Below are 16,145 nucleotides of genomic sequence, written 5' to 3'. Positions count from 1 at the left end.
TGCACATCACATCTACTATATTCCAGATTCTGGCATATTACCTAGCATATTGGATGACTCAATCATGCTTGTGTCCAGATCAGTCCAATAAAGTCTTTGATCCTTGTAATCAATTGTAAGATCGTTGGCACGTCCCACCTTATCCACCAGCATGATACTATTTGTTCCATCCATGTATGCTCGAACAATTTTGGGTTTGCCTCCCCACTCTGTCCAGTACATATACCTGTAATGAGTGAAACAAAAATTGGAATGATTCAATATTTAATTTATATCAGAACAATTGCTTGGCTTGCAGGTTGCCTTATGAGTCATCAGAAATGAAAAAAAGATATTCTACTATGTTTCAAAACAATTTATTTTAGATGTTTGAAATAAAGAAATAAATAACTGTAAGAACATGTCCTCCTTTGCTATTCTGAAAATTTTGACAATACTTATCTTTGTATATTTCAGCACATGAATAGATTTCTATGAGTTTGATATGGAATAGAACTTATGCAACATAAAATATTGGTTGTCAGTTTGGTCCCGACTATATCGTACAAGTGTAGTATTGTGTAGCATCAATCAAGATTTTTATTTGTACAGACAAAAAAAAATCAAAACATGCATGTTTTTTATGACTTTGATTACAAATACTGGTATGATTGGAAAAAAATATCTGTTTGATACAGGATTGACTACTGGGCACACAGATTGGCCAACGTTTTGGCAGTAGCCCCACATATCTCAACACATATATACAATTCTCATTCTACAACACCTCACCAGTAATCTAAATCAGTGTTGCTGGGAGGGAGATTGTGGGAAATCATTGCCCCTATTTATCAGCTAAGCAATGGGGATATATGATATATGCTCCATTGTTTCCTACAGGCTTCAGAACAAGGGTGGGTAACTTCTAGTAACTTCTTGGGGAGTGCACAATTTGGGAGAGGGTAGGGGTCTCCCAGGGACCATGGTGAGCAAAAAGTCTGTTTTGGGGACAACTCACCAGTTTTGATACCAGGACTTTTAAGGTGAGAAAACGGTGGCTTTAAGCTACGGTTTATTGTACCCACTGCAACACTTAAAATAATCCAAAACTCAAAGTTGCAAAAAGGGCCAAATATAAAAAGTATTTTTTTTAGAACACATGCATAGTGCAGTGTGCACTTGCCCACCCCTACTCCAGAAACATACAAGAAAAACAGGATCATGATCCCATTGGCTACATAACTGACAATGAATGTGCTCAATTAAGGACAGTTCTCCCATAGGAGCTGTTATTTGTCCTTTTCTATTGAGCTGGTTCTCACTTGCTATCTTGTTTAGTGGCTGTTTGAAGTTATGACAGTATAAAGAAAACAGCTTTGCAACTATTCCTTGCATTTACAACCTTAGGTGTCTTGGCTGAAAGAAAATCAGTCATGTTTGCACTGCTTAATACACATACCACAGTGATGGGTCCCTTCTGCACCAACACTGGGCACCAAGTCCAAAGTCAGGCACAAGAAGGAACCCCAGTCCCTCACCCCATTGCAGCAGAAATGGAAATCAGAGCAGGACAGAAAAGTCCTAATTATATAAACTTTGACACTGTATTTTAATTCCATAATTTGGGGAGCACATTTGCAATCAAACTAATAAGCAATAAGAAGTATTGAATTTGGATTTGAGATTTTTTTTTCTTACCCTTTTGATGGATCAAGAGCCACTGATCTTGGGTTGTCCAAATCTTTCCACAGAAGAACTTGCCGGAATAGCCCATCCAACCGGGCCACTTCGATCCTATTGGTTCCAGTATCTGCCCAGTAGAGATTCTTTCCCATCCAATCTACAGCCATGCCTTCAGGGTAATCTAACCCAAACTCAATCACATGTTCAAGTCCACTTCCATTCATGAAGGCTCGGCTTATTGTCTGGAAAAACATTTTTTTAAAAAAATGACAGGAATTTCAGAATACAAAACAATTAATGGCTGAGTGTAAAGTATAATACAAGACAGGGTTCCCTCAAGGATGTGTTTTATTTTGTAACATTTAAACAACAAAATATTTAGAACCAAAATGTTGTTCTGGAAGGAGTCCGTTAGAACAGCTGGTTAATAAAGCAAACTTTTCAGTTAAAATATCGTGAGTACCTTTAAGCTAATATCTGTCCAGTAGATTCTGTTGTCAGATACATCAAAATCTAGAGCAGAAGCTTCTTTCACACCCGTGAGAGGAATGGCAACATCATTGTTGCTGGCTCCGAGAGAAATCCTATGAACCGCTGCCCTGCTGGTGAAGACAAGGAAAGCTTCTGGGATGATGCAGGTCCTCATATCACTAAGTAACTCCAGTCCAATTGGACAGGCACATCTGCACTCCTGGGGTGTGAAGAAGCACAGGTGGCTGCAGCCGCCATTATTCTCAGCACATGGATTTGTCCCTAAAAAGAAAAACAATTCTCTGAAGGAAAAGAAAAGCTTGGCTAGGGCAGCTTTTAGGTCTTAAAGCATAGGTCCTTCTATGTTGAAAATGGCTCAAGATCAATTCTGCCCCACGTCTTCTAGAATTGTCTAACTGAAGGAAACTAGGTTAAAAGCTTCCCTCCATTTATTATTTATTTCAGTCTTAAAGAAGATTTGGAAGTTCTGGGTTGAAAATTCACTTTAGTTATAAATTCATCACATGTCCCTTACAATATCAATACATTTCAGTCTCGGTCCCTTATCTCCAAAATTGACCATTTATCTTACAGTTTGTTGAATAAATATGCATTTTTCAATATGGAAACATAATGCTTGTTACTGTCAATTAAGAGTCCACACAATCTCTAGACCCAACCAACAGCACTAAGAAGCAGTGGGGATATACTGCATATACACATCACACAATCCATTTCAGTTTTCCATACTGTGAAAGGACTATTTTAGATATTAAGTATATTTCTATTTCTAATTGGATCTATTCATAGCTAACCAAATAGATCCTCCTATAACTTTCTCAATAGCCCAACTATACATTTTGCATAAAAAGTATAATTAACAATTATTGAATGAGATAATGCCAAATTGGCCCACTGTGTGAAAGGTCACAGATTCCTAGTCAACATGATAATTCCAAATACAGCAAACATAGTAAACCAATTTCTGAAATTAAATCTACATAGATTTCCAATAGGCAGCAAACATGGTTCAGTAAGATATGTCAAGCAGTTGTAATAAAGATTGAGCATCTGGATGATGAACAGATGCTGGCTGCATGGGTAAATCTCCACACATATTTTGGAGTGTGAAAATGTGTGAAACTCAACAAGATTTCATGGGATTGAGTGAAAATCTATCTTTATAGAGCTAATAATTTGGCATTATGATCATGACTGTTATTGTTGCAGTTTCAAAAAGAAAAGATTATTGGAAAGAATCACAACATTTCAATTCAACATAATTGATTTTATGACAAAGTTCCATTGAACAATAATGAAAGAATAAAACATTCCTTCTTTGCACAATAAACTTTTGGAATATCATGAATTTCTTTGTGCACTTGGGTGTTAAAGCCTGGGGAGACGTCTAAATGTTTTCCATGTAAAGAGTAATAAATTCCCAAGCTTTGCACTATTTTGACTTATAGTTTATATCACAGACTTCAGCTTACCCCAGCTGCTTGTTGTCTGGGAATAGCAGTTAATAAACATTTCTAGAAAATGTTCCCTGAGTCAGTACCGTTAAACATTGCTATGAGGAATTGTTGCAGGTTAAAAAGCATGAGTGAATCTTAGAGAACACAGTAAGATAAATTAAGGGATAGAAATGCGTCTAAAGCCCCAATTAGGAAATCATAATGGATGCACATAGACATAAATCAGGAGGCAAGCTTTCATGTTTATATATTCACACACACACACACACACACACACACACAACCAGTGTGTGTAAGTATGTGTGTAAAAAATGCAGTTATTTTCAGAGTGATTCTTCTATCTGCAGACATGAAGGATATTAACGGCTGCTCTCTTTATATACCCCCATACTTAAAACTGAAAGCTTCTCTGGACATAAACATTGGTCAAAACAGCATAATGGGATTGGTAGCTAATAATGTGTGCCTTTTATAACAGAAGGTATTGCACAGAGGATATATTGTAGCCCAACTGATGCATCCCTCTAATCATACTTATTTCTCATTTGTAAGAATACATGATAAATTATTCATGTTTACCTCATAAAATGACCTAGGTAGCATGAAAAAGAAACAAAATAGAAATACATCAGCACTATTCAAAGCCCTTAACAAACCAGGTGGCTGTATTCCCATTACAGCATTTCTCCAGCCACTGCAAAAGACGAAAAAGTGATATTCTGCAAGAGGATCATGCCAATAACTGAGCCCCCTCAACACAAATGTCCAAATCTCACACACAAGGCCCTGAGCCCATTGGTTATGCCATTTCCCCCCCCCCCAAATCACTGTCAAGAAATACTCTTGGCAGTTGAAATAACATTCAGGTGCAATCCAGGTCCAACAGGAGCACATAGCTGGCTGAAGAAGAGACCTGCCACTCTCCTTCTCACCAACCAACGGGTTCAAAGTTACTCCACCAAATAAAAAAGAGCTCACTGAGAACAATTGGCGTGCAAGTACTCAGATCCTTTTACCTATCAGACAATGAATCTGCAAAGAGGATACTAATTTTTCTACTTAATCTTAACACTGATTAGACTTCTTATATACAACTCTTCCGTGAAACTCATTATTGTTTTCACGGCAAACATTGTTCTGGAGCACGGTCCAACCATTGGGCAATGCCCTCACTTACCCTCTGCTCTGGTGACACTTGTTGCTTTAAGACCCATCAAGTCCGGCAACTGATCAATGATAATGTCCCGACTTGCCCACTTCTTGTGAACCCTTTCAATACTTCGCCTCTGCCAATCTGTCCAGTAAATGTATTCACCAAGTAAAGTAAATCCAAATATATGAGGAAGTTTATCTTCTATGAGTGTTTTTCTCATGGTTCCATCAAGGCTTATCACCTGTAAAATATAAATATATATATATATATAGTTCAGCTATAAACTAGCAAAAAAGTGAAAATTCTGTACGAAAAATTTATTTTGATGGAGGTGATTGTGAAGTTAATCTAACATCATTTAAGATAGATATCTATGCTAGATATGTTGATATAATTTAGGTATTGCTAGGTTCTAGCTCAGTGGTAAATTATGAGTCCTGTTTTGTTTTTTGTAGGAAGTTCATGGCTGACTGGAACATCGGACTCAGCAATGCTTCTTTTTAATATGGGATCAGTCCTGCAATCTGTTTCAAACACAAGAACCAAATTCCTAATTTCTTGAAACAAAAATACTTCTAGTTATTATTAACCACACAGGAATGAGAAACTTGTGTACATCATCCATAAACCTAGCAGTAGATTCTGAACTATCATTTGCTAGCATTTGCCCTGGGCAATTATTATAAATTGTAATAAAGCCCTAGCCAATTTTAATTCTCAACTATTGATCTTGAAGTGCAGAAGGCTGCAGGATTTAGCCAACTTTCACTGATCTTGAAAATCACAAGCATGAGTCCTACTTAGAAGATTATCAGGGATTATTAGCGCTGTATACTAGATTGATTTTTTAAAAAAACAAACAAACAAACGATAATCCTCAAAGATGGTCTTGGCACAAACTTGCACTACAAATAAAAATACTACATGGATATAGTCCAACTATATTTGATTAAAACTTGATTTTAATTACTCATATTAAAATAAAAATAATTCAATCTCTATTATTCCTTTCATCTACAATATTATCAAACCTTCGCAGCTATTAGATCTGTTCCTAACACTATGCAACCTTTCCCTTAAGAACTGAATTTTTGGATATGATTGAACATTTCAATCTACTGTTCAGAAATAACCCAAATTAACCCTATATAACATTATTACATATCACTCGTGCTATTCTCACTTTGAAGTAAGCAAAATACAGAAAAGAAATAAGAAATAGTAAGCTACGGAATTTAAAACATAATTAAATCTATGTCAATGAATATTCTCAGTCATCCAGGTAAAAATGTCTGAAGGCTGAGTCATGGTTAGTCTCAAACTAACAGGAAAATAAGTCCAGTTGCCATGAATCAATCTTCACACAACTTTATCTGGACTGCTGGAATCTTCATTGACATATTGCAACGCACTCTGGAGAGAAACCCCTGAGGTTGGTGCAGGAGGAATTGGTACATTCCAATGACACTCTACCTAACTCAGGGGTCTGCAACCTTGACAAATTTTAAGACTTGTTAGACTCCTGTTCTAACTAACTTGTGTGGACTGAGGAAGCAGCTTGGATGAGCAGTGGAACATCTCAAACTAACAGGAAAAAAAGTCCAGTTGCCATGACTTCATTTGTTGTTAGCTGCGAAGTCGTGTCCGACCCATCGCGACCCTATGGACAACATTCCTCCAGGCCTTCCTGTCTTCTACCATCTTCTGGAGTCCATTTAAGCTCACGCCTACTGCTTCAGTGACTCCATCCAGCCACCTCATTCTCTGTCGTCCCCTTCTTCTATTGCCCTCGATCTTTCCCAGCATTAGGCTCTTCTCCAGTGAGTCCTTCCTTCTCATTAGGTGGCCAAAGTATTTGAGTTTTAGCTTCAGGATCTGGCCTTCTAAAGAGCAGTCAGGATTGATCTCCTCTAGGACTGACCGGTTTGATCGCCTTGCAGTCCAAGGGACTCGCAGGAGTCTTCTCCAGCACCATAGTTCAAAGGCCTCAATTCTTTGGCGCTCAGCCTTTCTTATGGTCCAACTTTCACTGCCATACATTGCAACTGGGAAGACCATAGCCTTGACTATACGCACTTTTGTTGACAGGGTGATGTCTCTGCTTTTTAGTGTGCTGTCTAGATTTGCCATGGCTTTCCTCCCCAGGAGCAAGCGTCTTTTAATTTCTTGGCTACAGTCCCCATCTGCAGTGATCTTGGAGCCCAGGAAAACAAAATCTGTCACTACCTCCATTTCTTCCCCATCTATTTGCCAAGAATTGAGAGGGCCAGATGCCATGATCTTGTTTTTCTTAATGTTAAGTTTCAACCCAACTTTTGCACTCTCCTTCTTCACCCGCAACAAGAGGCTCTTTAGTTCTTCTTCACTTTCTGCCATTAGAGTGGTATCATCTGCGTATCTTAGGTTGTTGATATTTCTTCCGGCAATCTTAATTCCAACTTTCATGACTTCATACATAGCTAGTTTATACCAACCACTATTCATTAGACTTCATTCCTTTCTGTCATCGTGAATCAACGTTGCTTCCATAATTTCTTTTACTCTTTTGTCTTTTACTCTTTGAAATGTTCACTCTCTCTTTCAGAAGATCTCATTAAGTCCACCCAATCACCTCTTTTTTAGTGGTTGCAATCATTTTCTTGTGACAAGGAAATCTACAGAACATTGATATTGGTCCATAAATTATATTATCTCCTAAGCCTTCAAGCAGCAGTGAAATCTAGCCCTATAGTAATCAGAGGTGGAACAGTATCCTGACTTACTATATATAATTAACTCATTTTGAATGCACACAAATTTGTATACTGTATTTAGGTATATACACAGAGTTCAGCTACTTTCTTTTGCCAAGGTTATGGTCCTTCTGTAAGGAAACTAAACTATACTTGAGCATTCATTTGAAATTAACACACAAAATTCATCCTCTGCTGTTCTACCAAAACTATTTTCAGAATGGAGGGAGGGAAAAGAAAAAAAATAAGTAGTATTTCTCTCTCTCTCTCTCTCTCTCTCTCTCTCTCTCTCTCTCTCTCTCTCTCTCTCTCACACACACACACACACACACACACACACACACACACACACACACACATTTACATTCTTCTCTTTACCCTATAAATTCCCCACACAATCTGGTCTCCAATGTGGATAGGATGCATTGAGAACAGACTATTTACTAGCTGCGGAGGCAACTGTGAGCCACAACAAATTTATAAAACAAGAAACTTCAATCTCTGCTTCTTTGTAATTACGTTAATAAACTACAAACCTAACGAAAACAAATATCTGCTATGTACATTTTCTTTTGCACAGGGTTGAAGAAAAATCTTAGCAGAAGCTTTTCTAAAATTTTGACAAGTGAGACTTGGTCTGGTGCAATTTAAAAACACAGTCCGAAATTAAGCTACAATTATTTTAGCACTAGCTTCTCAGATATTCCAAACAGATTTCAACCCTGGGGGCTTCTCCAAATCAAGCTCTAATTTGTTATGAAAGTTTTCCTTCTGTCAAAGTATGTTAATATCTACCGCCTGTGCACTAATGCATGGCTTGGCTTTTTTCCACATCACCCAAGGGTCAGGCTTAGAAGCATGAAGCAGCCTTACGGCTGCCAGGCAACAGTAAAGTAGAAAACTGCCTTGTTAAATATGTTACAATCCCTGACAAATCATAGATCGAGGCAAATTTTCCTTTATCAAGACCTTACAATGGTCGTAAGTGTGAAAAACAGTCGTAAGTCGCTTTTTTCAGTGCTGTTGTAACTTCAAACGGCTGCTAAATGAATGGCTGTCATTCAAGGGCTACCTGTGTATTCAATGCAGCTTATTATAGCTTATTAACTATATTTTATTCACACATAAATGTGATTTAAATTTTGGACCATAGCTGTAGTACAGGTTATATTTGTACATTTTCCCACAAAAATGGAGAAGAAATCAAGTGAGATTTCAAATTATATTCAAAATCAAAAGTAGGAAATATTCCCAATTAAAGAGTGTATAATCTTATGATATATTTTGTCTATCCAGAATTTGGCAAAATTCAGTAATGAAGATTATGCTACATCTACATCTGTTTACATTACAGTTCAGTATACCCATCTACTCTGGCAACATCTTTAGAAATCACAGAGAAGTAGCTTAGGATTACTCATGCAATTCCTCTATGTTCAAAAGCACAGCCACTGTCTTAACAGCTGTAGGACTTTGTGGAAAAGTAATAAATTGCTTGACTATCTTTTTCTTTATGCTTATTCAGAACTTTTAAGATATGGTCTTATTTTCAGAGAAACACGGTACTTCCCATGTTAACGAACTCCAAAATATTAAAGTGTCCCCTCTCGTCTGAAGTGGATTCTCACTGGCCCAAGTAAAAAGAATCTGTATATGCCCATTTGTAAAGTCATTTCTCCAAAGGGGGAAAAACTGCAGACTTATTAGATCATCTATATTTATCAATGTTCAAACTGATCACAGTAGCAGCATAAAACAATATACATGATAGTACTTGCTTAATTTTTGATAACTCTGTTAAGAGGAAAACACCACAATCCCTCTTCTCTTCAAAAGGAAAATGGGGCATACTCAAACCATTCCAAGTTCAATAAATTTTGAGGTAGAAATGCCAGGACAAAACTCTATACCCGTGGTGGCGAACCTATGCCACGTGTGCCACAGGTGGCATGCAGAGCCCTTTCTGTGAGCACGCATGCCGTCGCCCCAGTCCTAGGCCTTCAGCTGGGTTTTATAAAACCTTTTCACTTTAGGCCTCTGCCGTCATGTGCAAAAAAAAAAAGGTTCAATCAATCAATTTCAACTTCTCGTGGGGGGGGGAAAAAGTTCTCCCAAAGTTGGAATTGACTGAACTTTTTAGTCCCACCCAGTCTGTCGTTACCACCACAGCCACACCCACCCAATGGGCCACGCCCACCCGGCACCCAACGATACATAAGTGGGTTTTGGGTTGCAGTTTGGGCACTCGGTCTCTAAAAGTTTCACCATCACTGTTCTATATTGTTTCCAAAATGTTCTGAAGAGTGCATTAGCCATTAAAAAAAAACAAAAAACCCTCTTCAACCAGTAGGTAGAAATCACTGACAGAATGTAAGGATAGCAGTAAAGGAAAGTCATCTAAACATGTGTTAAGAACGGTTTTAGAAGTAAGGGAAAAACCCCTCTGGTTTGCCCAAGTCTACGTTTCACTTTAGATATTTAAATAATTAACATAGAAATAATGGGTTTATAATACAAAATTTTCCTTATTTGCTATGTGTGTCTAAGTATGTTGTATTTTGTCTTTCAGATATTGCTATTTTTTTAAAAAAAAAGTACATTTAAAATCCTTAATCTTTAATACTTGCAATAAAATCCCATTATAAATTGCTATGCTACTGGTTTTTAGTTTCAAAATACAAAAACTATCTTGCTTTCTTTAACCTTTGCAAAGAGAGAATTAATCTTTTCTGTTCATAGGCTGAGTTAAAATATACTCTGCTGCGTCTTTGGGCATAAATTTTTTGGTTACTTCTGCAGGAAGAAGTTCTAAAAGGATGTTTAACTATTGCTTCTGATCTGTTTTTTAAGTCACAAGAAGTTGATGGATAAAGATTGAAACAAGTATATACATGGTGGGGGGTGAGGGGAGGGGGAGTGGAAAGATAATGAGAGATAAAGAAACTAAGTCAACAAGCAGTTTTCTTGGGTTTTCTACCCTTTTCTGAAATTCAATATGAGATAGAATGTAAGGATAACACCAGGGATTTTTTTTTACTTATGTCTCCTGAATTGCCTCACAGTTTTATTGCCAACAGGATTCAGCTGAATTCCACAATCTTGCCATTGCATTATTATTAATTTCCAGCAATCATCTTTCACAGTACTCTTTTCAGCTCGTTGACTCTAACTTAAATGTTTTACAGCAGGGGGGTTAAACTGCCAGCCTGCAGGCCATATGTGTCATGGTGAAACCATGCCCACCCCATTGCTGGCAATGGAAAAAAAGTTGATATGTCATAACACATCACATGATGTTGCAAGTTTGACACCCCTGTTTTACAGGGAACAAACTCTCTATATTTGTAATGAAATAGGAAAGTTCTACCAAAAAATGTATAGCTTTCAGGGTTGTTATTTTTTTTTTAAAAAAAACCTGTAGAACCAAGCTGCTGCCAAAACAAATGTCCCATATTAAAAACACTGTTCAGAACATCTGCAACCTATGCAAAATATAGCCTCATTTTGTTTCTGCTGTTAGCCTTCCTCCTCTGCCTCATTAATACTCAAAAGCTTTCTGAAAACAAAGTCATAAATATCAATCACACCTCATATCTGATTGTGTTGCTGTTGTTGCAATTCAAAACAACAGCACAGCAAGCCAAAACAAGTGTTACTTACATGCAGGTGAAAAAGATCTGAGAAGCAAAAAATCAGCAAGTACAAGTGAGACGCAGCAACTGCATCATGCTGGAATTGTGTGATAAAATGAATTATCAGAGGCAAGCTCAATTACACATCCATTTTCTCTTCCCTTGCCCATATCTCCCAACACGCACTTCTGTTAATACCTAACAAGAATCTGCAAACTATGCTCCATTGACTAATTAAAGATCAATGCGTGTAATTCTCCCCACCCTTAATTAATACAGATCAGGGACTTTCATTGCCTTGGGCTACACAAGTAAATTATGCTTGCCAAATATCTGGAGACGCATTAACTAATAGCCTCATTTAAACCCAAGACACATAGTTCATAAATATTGAAGTATCAGTGGCAGTCATGGCCAGAAGAATTTCTGCATAACTTCACTTTGCATACTAATTGTGCTCATTGCTGGACTGGGAGGTACTACTTATATTTATTTATGCCATAGTCAGCTCCCAAGGTGCATTACTGGAATGTGCTCCAAGATGGCATTGACTCCTATCTTGCTAGTCTTTCATAGGCTTCAAGGTCTGAGGTTCTGAAGGTTAGATGGCCTGTTAAAAGGCTTTTATGGGTTGTTCTGTTTGGGCTTAACTACTGTTGGTTTTTACTCCATAATAATATAGCCACCTTGGATGCAATCCTAAAGCAACTGGAGCACCACTTGAATATCACTGGCATTGACAAAATCACCTTCAGCCAATTGCAAAAAGCAGCTTTAATTGGAACAGCTTACATTTTGCCACTATGCCTCAACATCTGCCTATTCCAGGTGCTTGGGAAGGACTCAATAGGTGGATAAAAAGAATCCTGTCTGAACATCTGACTGACTGTATGTTTAAACCATAATAATAATTTTTATTGCTTTTACCTTTTGTTAGCCACTGACAGTCATCTGTCAGATAGGTGGCCATATAAATTGATGAAATAAATCAATTTAGACACCCTGTTGGGGAAAGGTGTGAGAAAAAAGACTGGGGGAAAAAGTTAAAGTGTAAGTGGTTGCAGAATGCATCTCTTAAATGTAAAAGAGTTCTTCAAACTGGTATTTTCTCTTTGTGTTGAACTATATAGCCATGCTTTCCCATGCAGCATTGCCTTTAGAGCACTCCCCATCTTGGGACCCTCAGGATGCAGCTATAAGTACCATGTTGCCTCCTTTGGACAGATATCCAACTATGCATTCCACTGTAGCAATGAAAAACGGACAGACCACCCACACTGGAATGTGCATTTGGAGACATACACCTACATAACCCAAGGAATTCTCGTATGTCTGCCAGGTCAGAAAAATGATCTAATCTACTTCAAGCTCTGGTCTTTTAACAAGAGTCTGCCAAATGGCCCTGATTCACTCACAGGCAAAGAATGGAAACAAGTATATTTATTCCCGACAGGACATGCATTCTCTGAGAGCATGATAACTCTGCTTTTACTGACCTAGTAAGTACAGAGACTTTTTTTGAAAGTGGTGACGTTATCCTTGCCATTTGGAATTTTTAATATCAGGATTAGCTATCCAAAACAGCAATATTGGATGGAAGATAAAATCAGCCTTCCCTAAGCAGGTATCTTCCAGACTTGCTTGTAGACTACACGTGGCATTGTTAAAATTCACTTTGCAGTGGTTTAAAGATTACATTACAGAATAATAATCTATACCCTTTAGATATTCTGAACTTTATTCAGGTATTCTTAATATTGGGCGGATAAATTTAATTTTATTTGTCCTGCAAACTTTTTTCCTCCCTCCTCCTGACTTCAGCCAATCCCATGTTGTGTACAAACCATATGCTAGAGTGCCTCTTTCTCTTCATTCTTCCGCCACGCTTCTTATCCCTAAATGCTTATATGTTTAATGACTCTACCATCTGTCTAGTTCTGTTTTTACTTCTTTGGAATTTTTATAGGCTGTCTTCAGAGATGGATTTTGTTATGTCAGGTGGCTTACAAAACATCAAATAAGCAGGAGGCTCCATGATTCCCTCAAGGGCCAAGTAGCCTATCCCTTTAGCTAAAATCAGGTCCATGATGCATGTCCTTAAATTATGCCCATTTCGGCAAGTTCTCATTTAGTGTCACAGACTGGAACATGATTAAAAATAGTAATTTTGATTTGAAAAAAAGTTTTTTTCTTAAGACACAAGAATGCACCAACTGATCCCCATTCTTTTATCTGAAGTTTGGAAGAGTGATTTAATTTATAGCATGAGCTAGGACAGAGTCCCGAAGCTACCTGCAATCAACTTTCTCCCTCCCAAACAATTTTTCAAAAGCTCTTTTGCACATAGGAGGGGGGGGGGTTGTAAGGTTGTTTTTAATTTCCTAAATTGAAACCTGTTAAGAGAAAAACAGTTGTAAAAAGTTATTGTATGGATCAACAAGCAAAACATTTCCATAAAAACCTGCCCACTTGACCTTTTTTGCCTTCTACATCAGACTAGTTTTGGTTGAAAATTAGAACAAAATATTTTATTAATTTGGATTCACCCTCAATTTGTTTTATACCAAAGGGAAAATGTACAGACTTAGCTTTCATCTAATGATGAAATATTTGCAATATTTGCTTTATATGAAATGTACTATTTCAAATGCAGATAGGATTCATTTATTTGATTTTTATTCCGCCTTTGCTTTGATATACAACTCAAGGTGGCAAACATACTAATACTTCTTTCTCCTATTTTCACGACCACAACAACCCTGGAGATAGGTTGGGCTGAGGAGAGTGACGGGTCCAAAGTCACCCAGCTGGCTTTCATGCCTAAGGTATAAAAGGCATTATCAGAATCCTTCATGATGTTTCTGGATACTAGAATTGTAGTATAAAACATCTGCAAGGAGAACAAATTGTAAAACACTGACTTAAATGAATACAACATAAGATTATGAATCTATTCTTTTACATCTAGACATTCCACGTAAATGTAGTAATGTTACTAGTGTAGTAGTGTTAAGTATAAATAAAGTATTAAAAAATATTCTATTACTAGCAACCATCAATACTGTATTATATGTGTATAGTTCATTAAGTGTTTCATAACTTAAGGTAAAAGCGTTGACAGCCGGCCATGAGGTAAAGCGTTTGACAGCCGAACACGAGGGAGTTTTGACAGCTGTCAAAACTCCCGACTTACGCAGGCGCACTAGTTGACAGCTCGCAGCTGTCAAAGCAACACATGCCGCCAGCACGAGGAGCCGAGCTGTCAGGCGTTCCGCAGAGCGGATTGGAGGAGAAGCGAAGCGGGAAAAAGACCGGCCGGTGATTGGACCAGACGACCAGCGCCAGACTATAAAAAGCCGAAAGGCTCCTGTTATTGTTGCTCTGTTCTAATAAATCTGTTAACGTTACCAGCTGTCTTGAGTGGTCTGTTCCAGCCACTTTACTGGCGACGAAGGTGGGATACGCTTCCAGAGCTGAAGTCACGGCCAGGAAGAGTCCTCGGCCGGCAGAGCTAGTCACTGGAAGTTTTAACTTCCACAGGGAAGCGGACCACCGAGCCCAGACAGCATGGCGAATTTCGGACGAGTGAGGGAATTCGACACTCACCACCCCGAGCGATGGGAGTCGCATCTGGGGCAGGTCGAGGGGTTCCTCCTCGTCAGCAAAATTACAGATGACAGAGCCAAGGCAGCAGCACTTCTATACATCAGCGGTCCACCCGTCTACGATGCTGCTGTCGGGCTATTCAGCCCCGTGCCGATCAGAGAGGTTCCATATTCCGAACTCGTCGACCGGCTCAGCAAGCACTACATGCCGGCCCGATCAGAACTGTACTGGCGGGTACAGTTCGCCCAGCGAAGGCAGCGGCCGGATGAAGCCGCAAACGACTTCATCGCGGGAGTCCGGCACGCTGCGCGGAGCTGCAACTTCCCAGACTTAGAAGACCGGATCCGGGACCAAGTGGTCATCGGCCTGAGAGACGAACGCAAGAAAAAAATCACGTCAAAGCCGGAGATGACACTCGCCCAGGTCTCCCGAGAGATCTTGGCGTATGAAGATAATCACAAGAAGTCCCTCAACCGAACAGCAATGGAACCTCAAGGCAGCGTCCATCAGGACGAAGCATCTTTCAGCGACGAAGAGTCCATAGACCTGACAGACACCGACGCGATACAACGCCGAATGGAGAGTAGGCATTATAGACGAAGTGACAACAACGTGCGTCCCAACCCAAGAAACTTCACCTCAGCTCTAAGAGAACAACGAAACTCCTGCGCCAGCTGTGGGGGCAACCATGCCCGGGCAAATTGCCGGTTCCGGAGCGCTAAATGCCATAATTGTGGCAAGACCGGCCACATTAAACCCGTCTGCAGAGGCCGTCCCCGTGACAACCTGCATGAAGTGGAGGCGACCCCCCCAGGTACGATCACCCACCGAGCCAGTGAGGGAAAGCCCCCAGAGATATTAGTGGAGACAGTAGGTGAGGTGCACAACTTGAGCCCTAAGGTAAAAATTAAAACTAAGCTACAGGGAGTTTTTTGTGACATGGAGGTGGACTCAGGTTCAGCGGTAACCCTAATTTCGTTAAAAACGTTTAGGGAAATCTGCAGGCGCAGTAAAAAAACAATACCGTTAGAAAACCCACAGGTTCAGTTAGCTGACTACCAGAAAACACCGATCCAACTCAAAGGCAAGGCTAGGGTCTGGGTAGAGTACAAAAAGTTCAAGGGACCTCTAGAAGTAATTGTCACCCAAGGGGATTGCACTAATCTAATAGGGTTAAACTGGTTCAGCCCCTTAGGAATTGCCATTACCGGCGTCAATGCAGTACAAACTTCAAACCTCGAGGCCGTCTGCAGAAAATATGCAGACGTTTTCGACGGTTCCTTAGGCAAATATACAGGACCTCCCATTGCTCTTAACTTAAACCCCGCCATACAACCCATCAAAATCAGGGCCAGGAGGGTCCCCTTCGCTCTCAAACAAAAAATTGAGGACGAACTGGAACGCCTTGTCA

The 16,145-nt window shown here is 39.2% G+C and overlaps 1 protein-coding gene across 3 annotated transcripts in view; it reads right to left on the bottom strand.

Annotated features, from left to right (window-relative positions):
- LRP5 (LDL receptor related protein 5) overlaps positions 1–16,145 on the bottom strand; it is a 131,131-nt gene that overhangs the window by 32,515 nt on the left and 82,471 nt on the right. For all 3 annotated transcript variants that reach the window (XM_081313606.1, XM_081313605.1, XM_081313607.1), the window contains 4 exons: positions 4,789–5,005; positions 2,126–2,415; positions 1,678–1,904; positions 42–226 (listed from right to left, as the gene is read on the bottom strand). In XM_081313606.1, the coding sequence (XP_081169732.1) occupies positions 42–226; positions 1,678–1,904; positions 2,126–2,415; positions 4,789–5,005 (919 nt within the window). The remainder of the gene's footprint in view (positions 1–41; positions 227–1,677; positions 1,905–2,125; positions 2,416–4,788; positions 5,006–16,145) is intronic.

The sequence above is a fragment of the Vipera berus genome (genome assembly GCF_964194415.1).
Source record: "Vipera berus genome assembly, chromosome: 1".
NCBI lineage: Eukaryota > Metazoa > Chordata > Lepidosauria > Squamata > Viperidae > Vipera > Vipera berus.
Note: the sequence above shows the minus strand (reverse complement) of the source record. Positions and strands in the feature narration are given on the sequence as shown.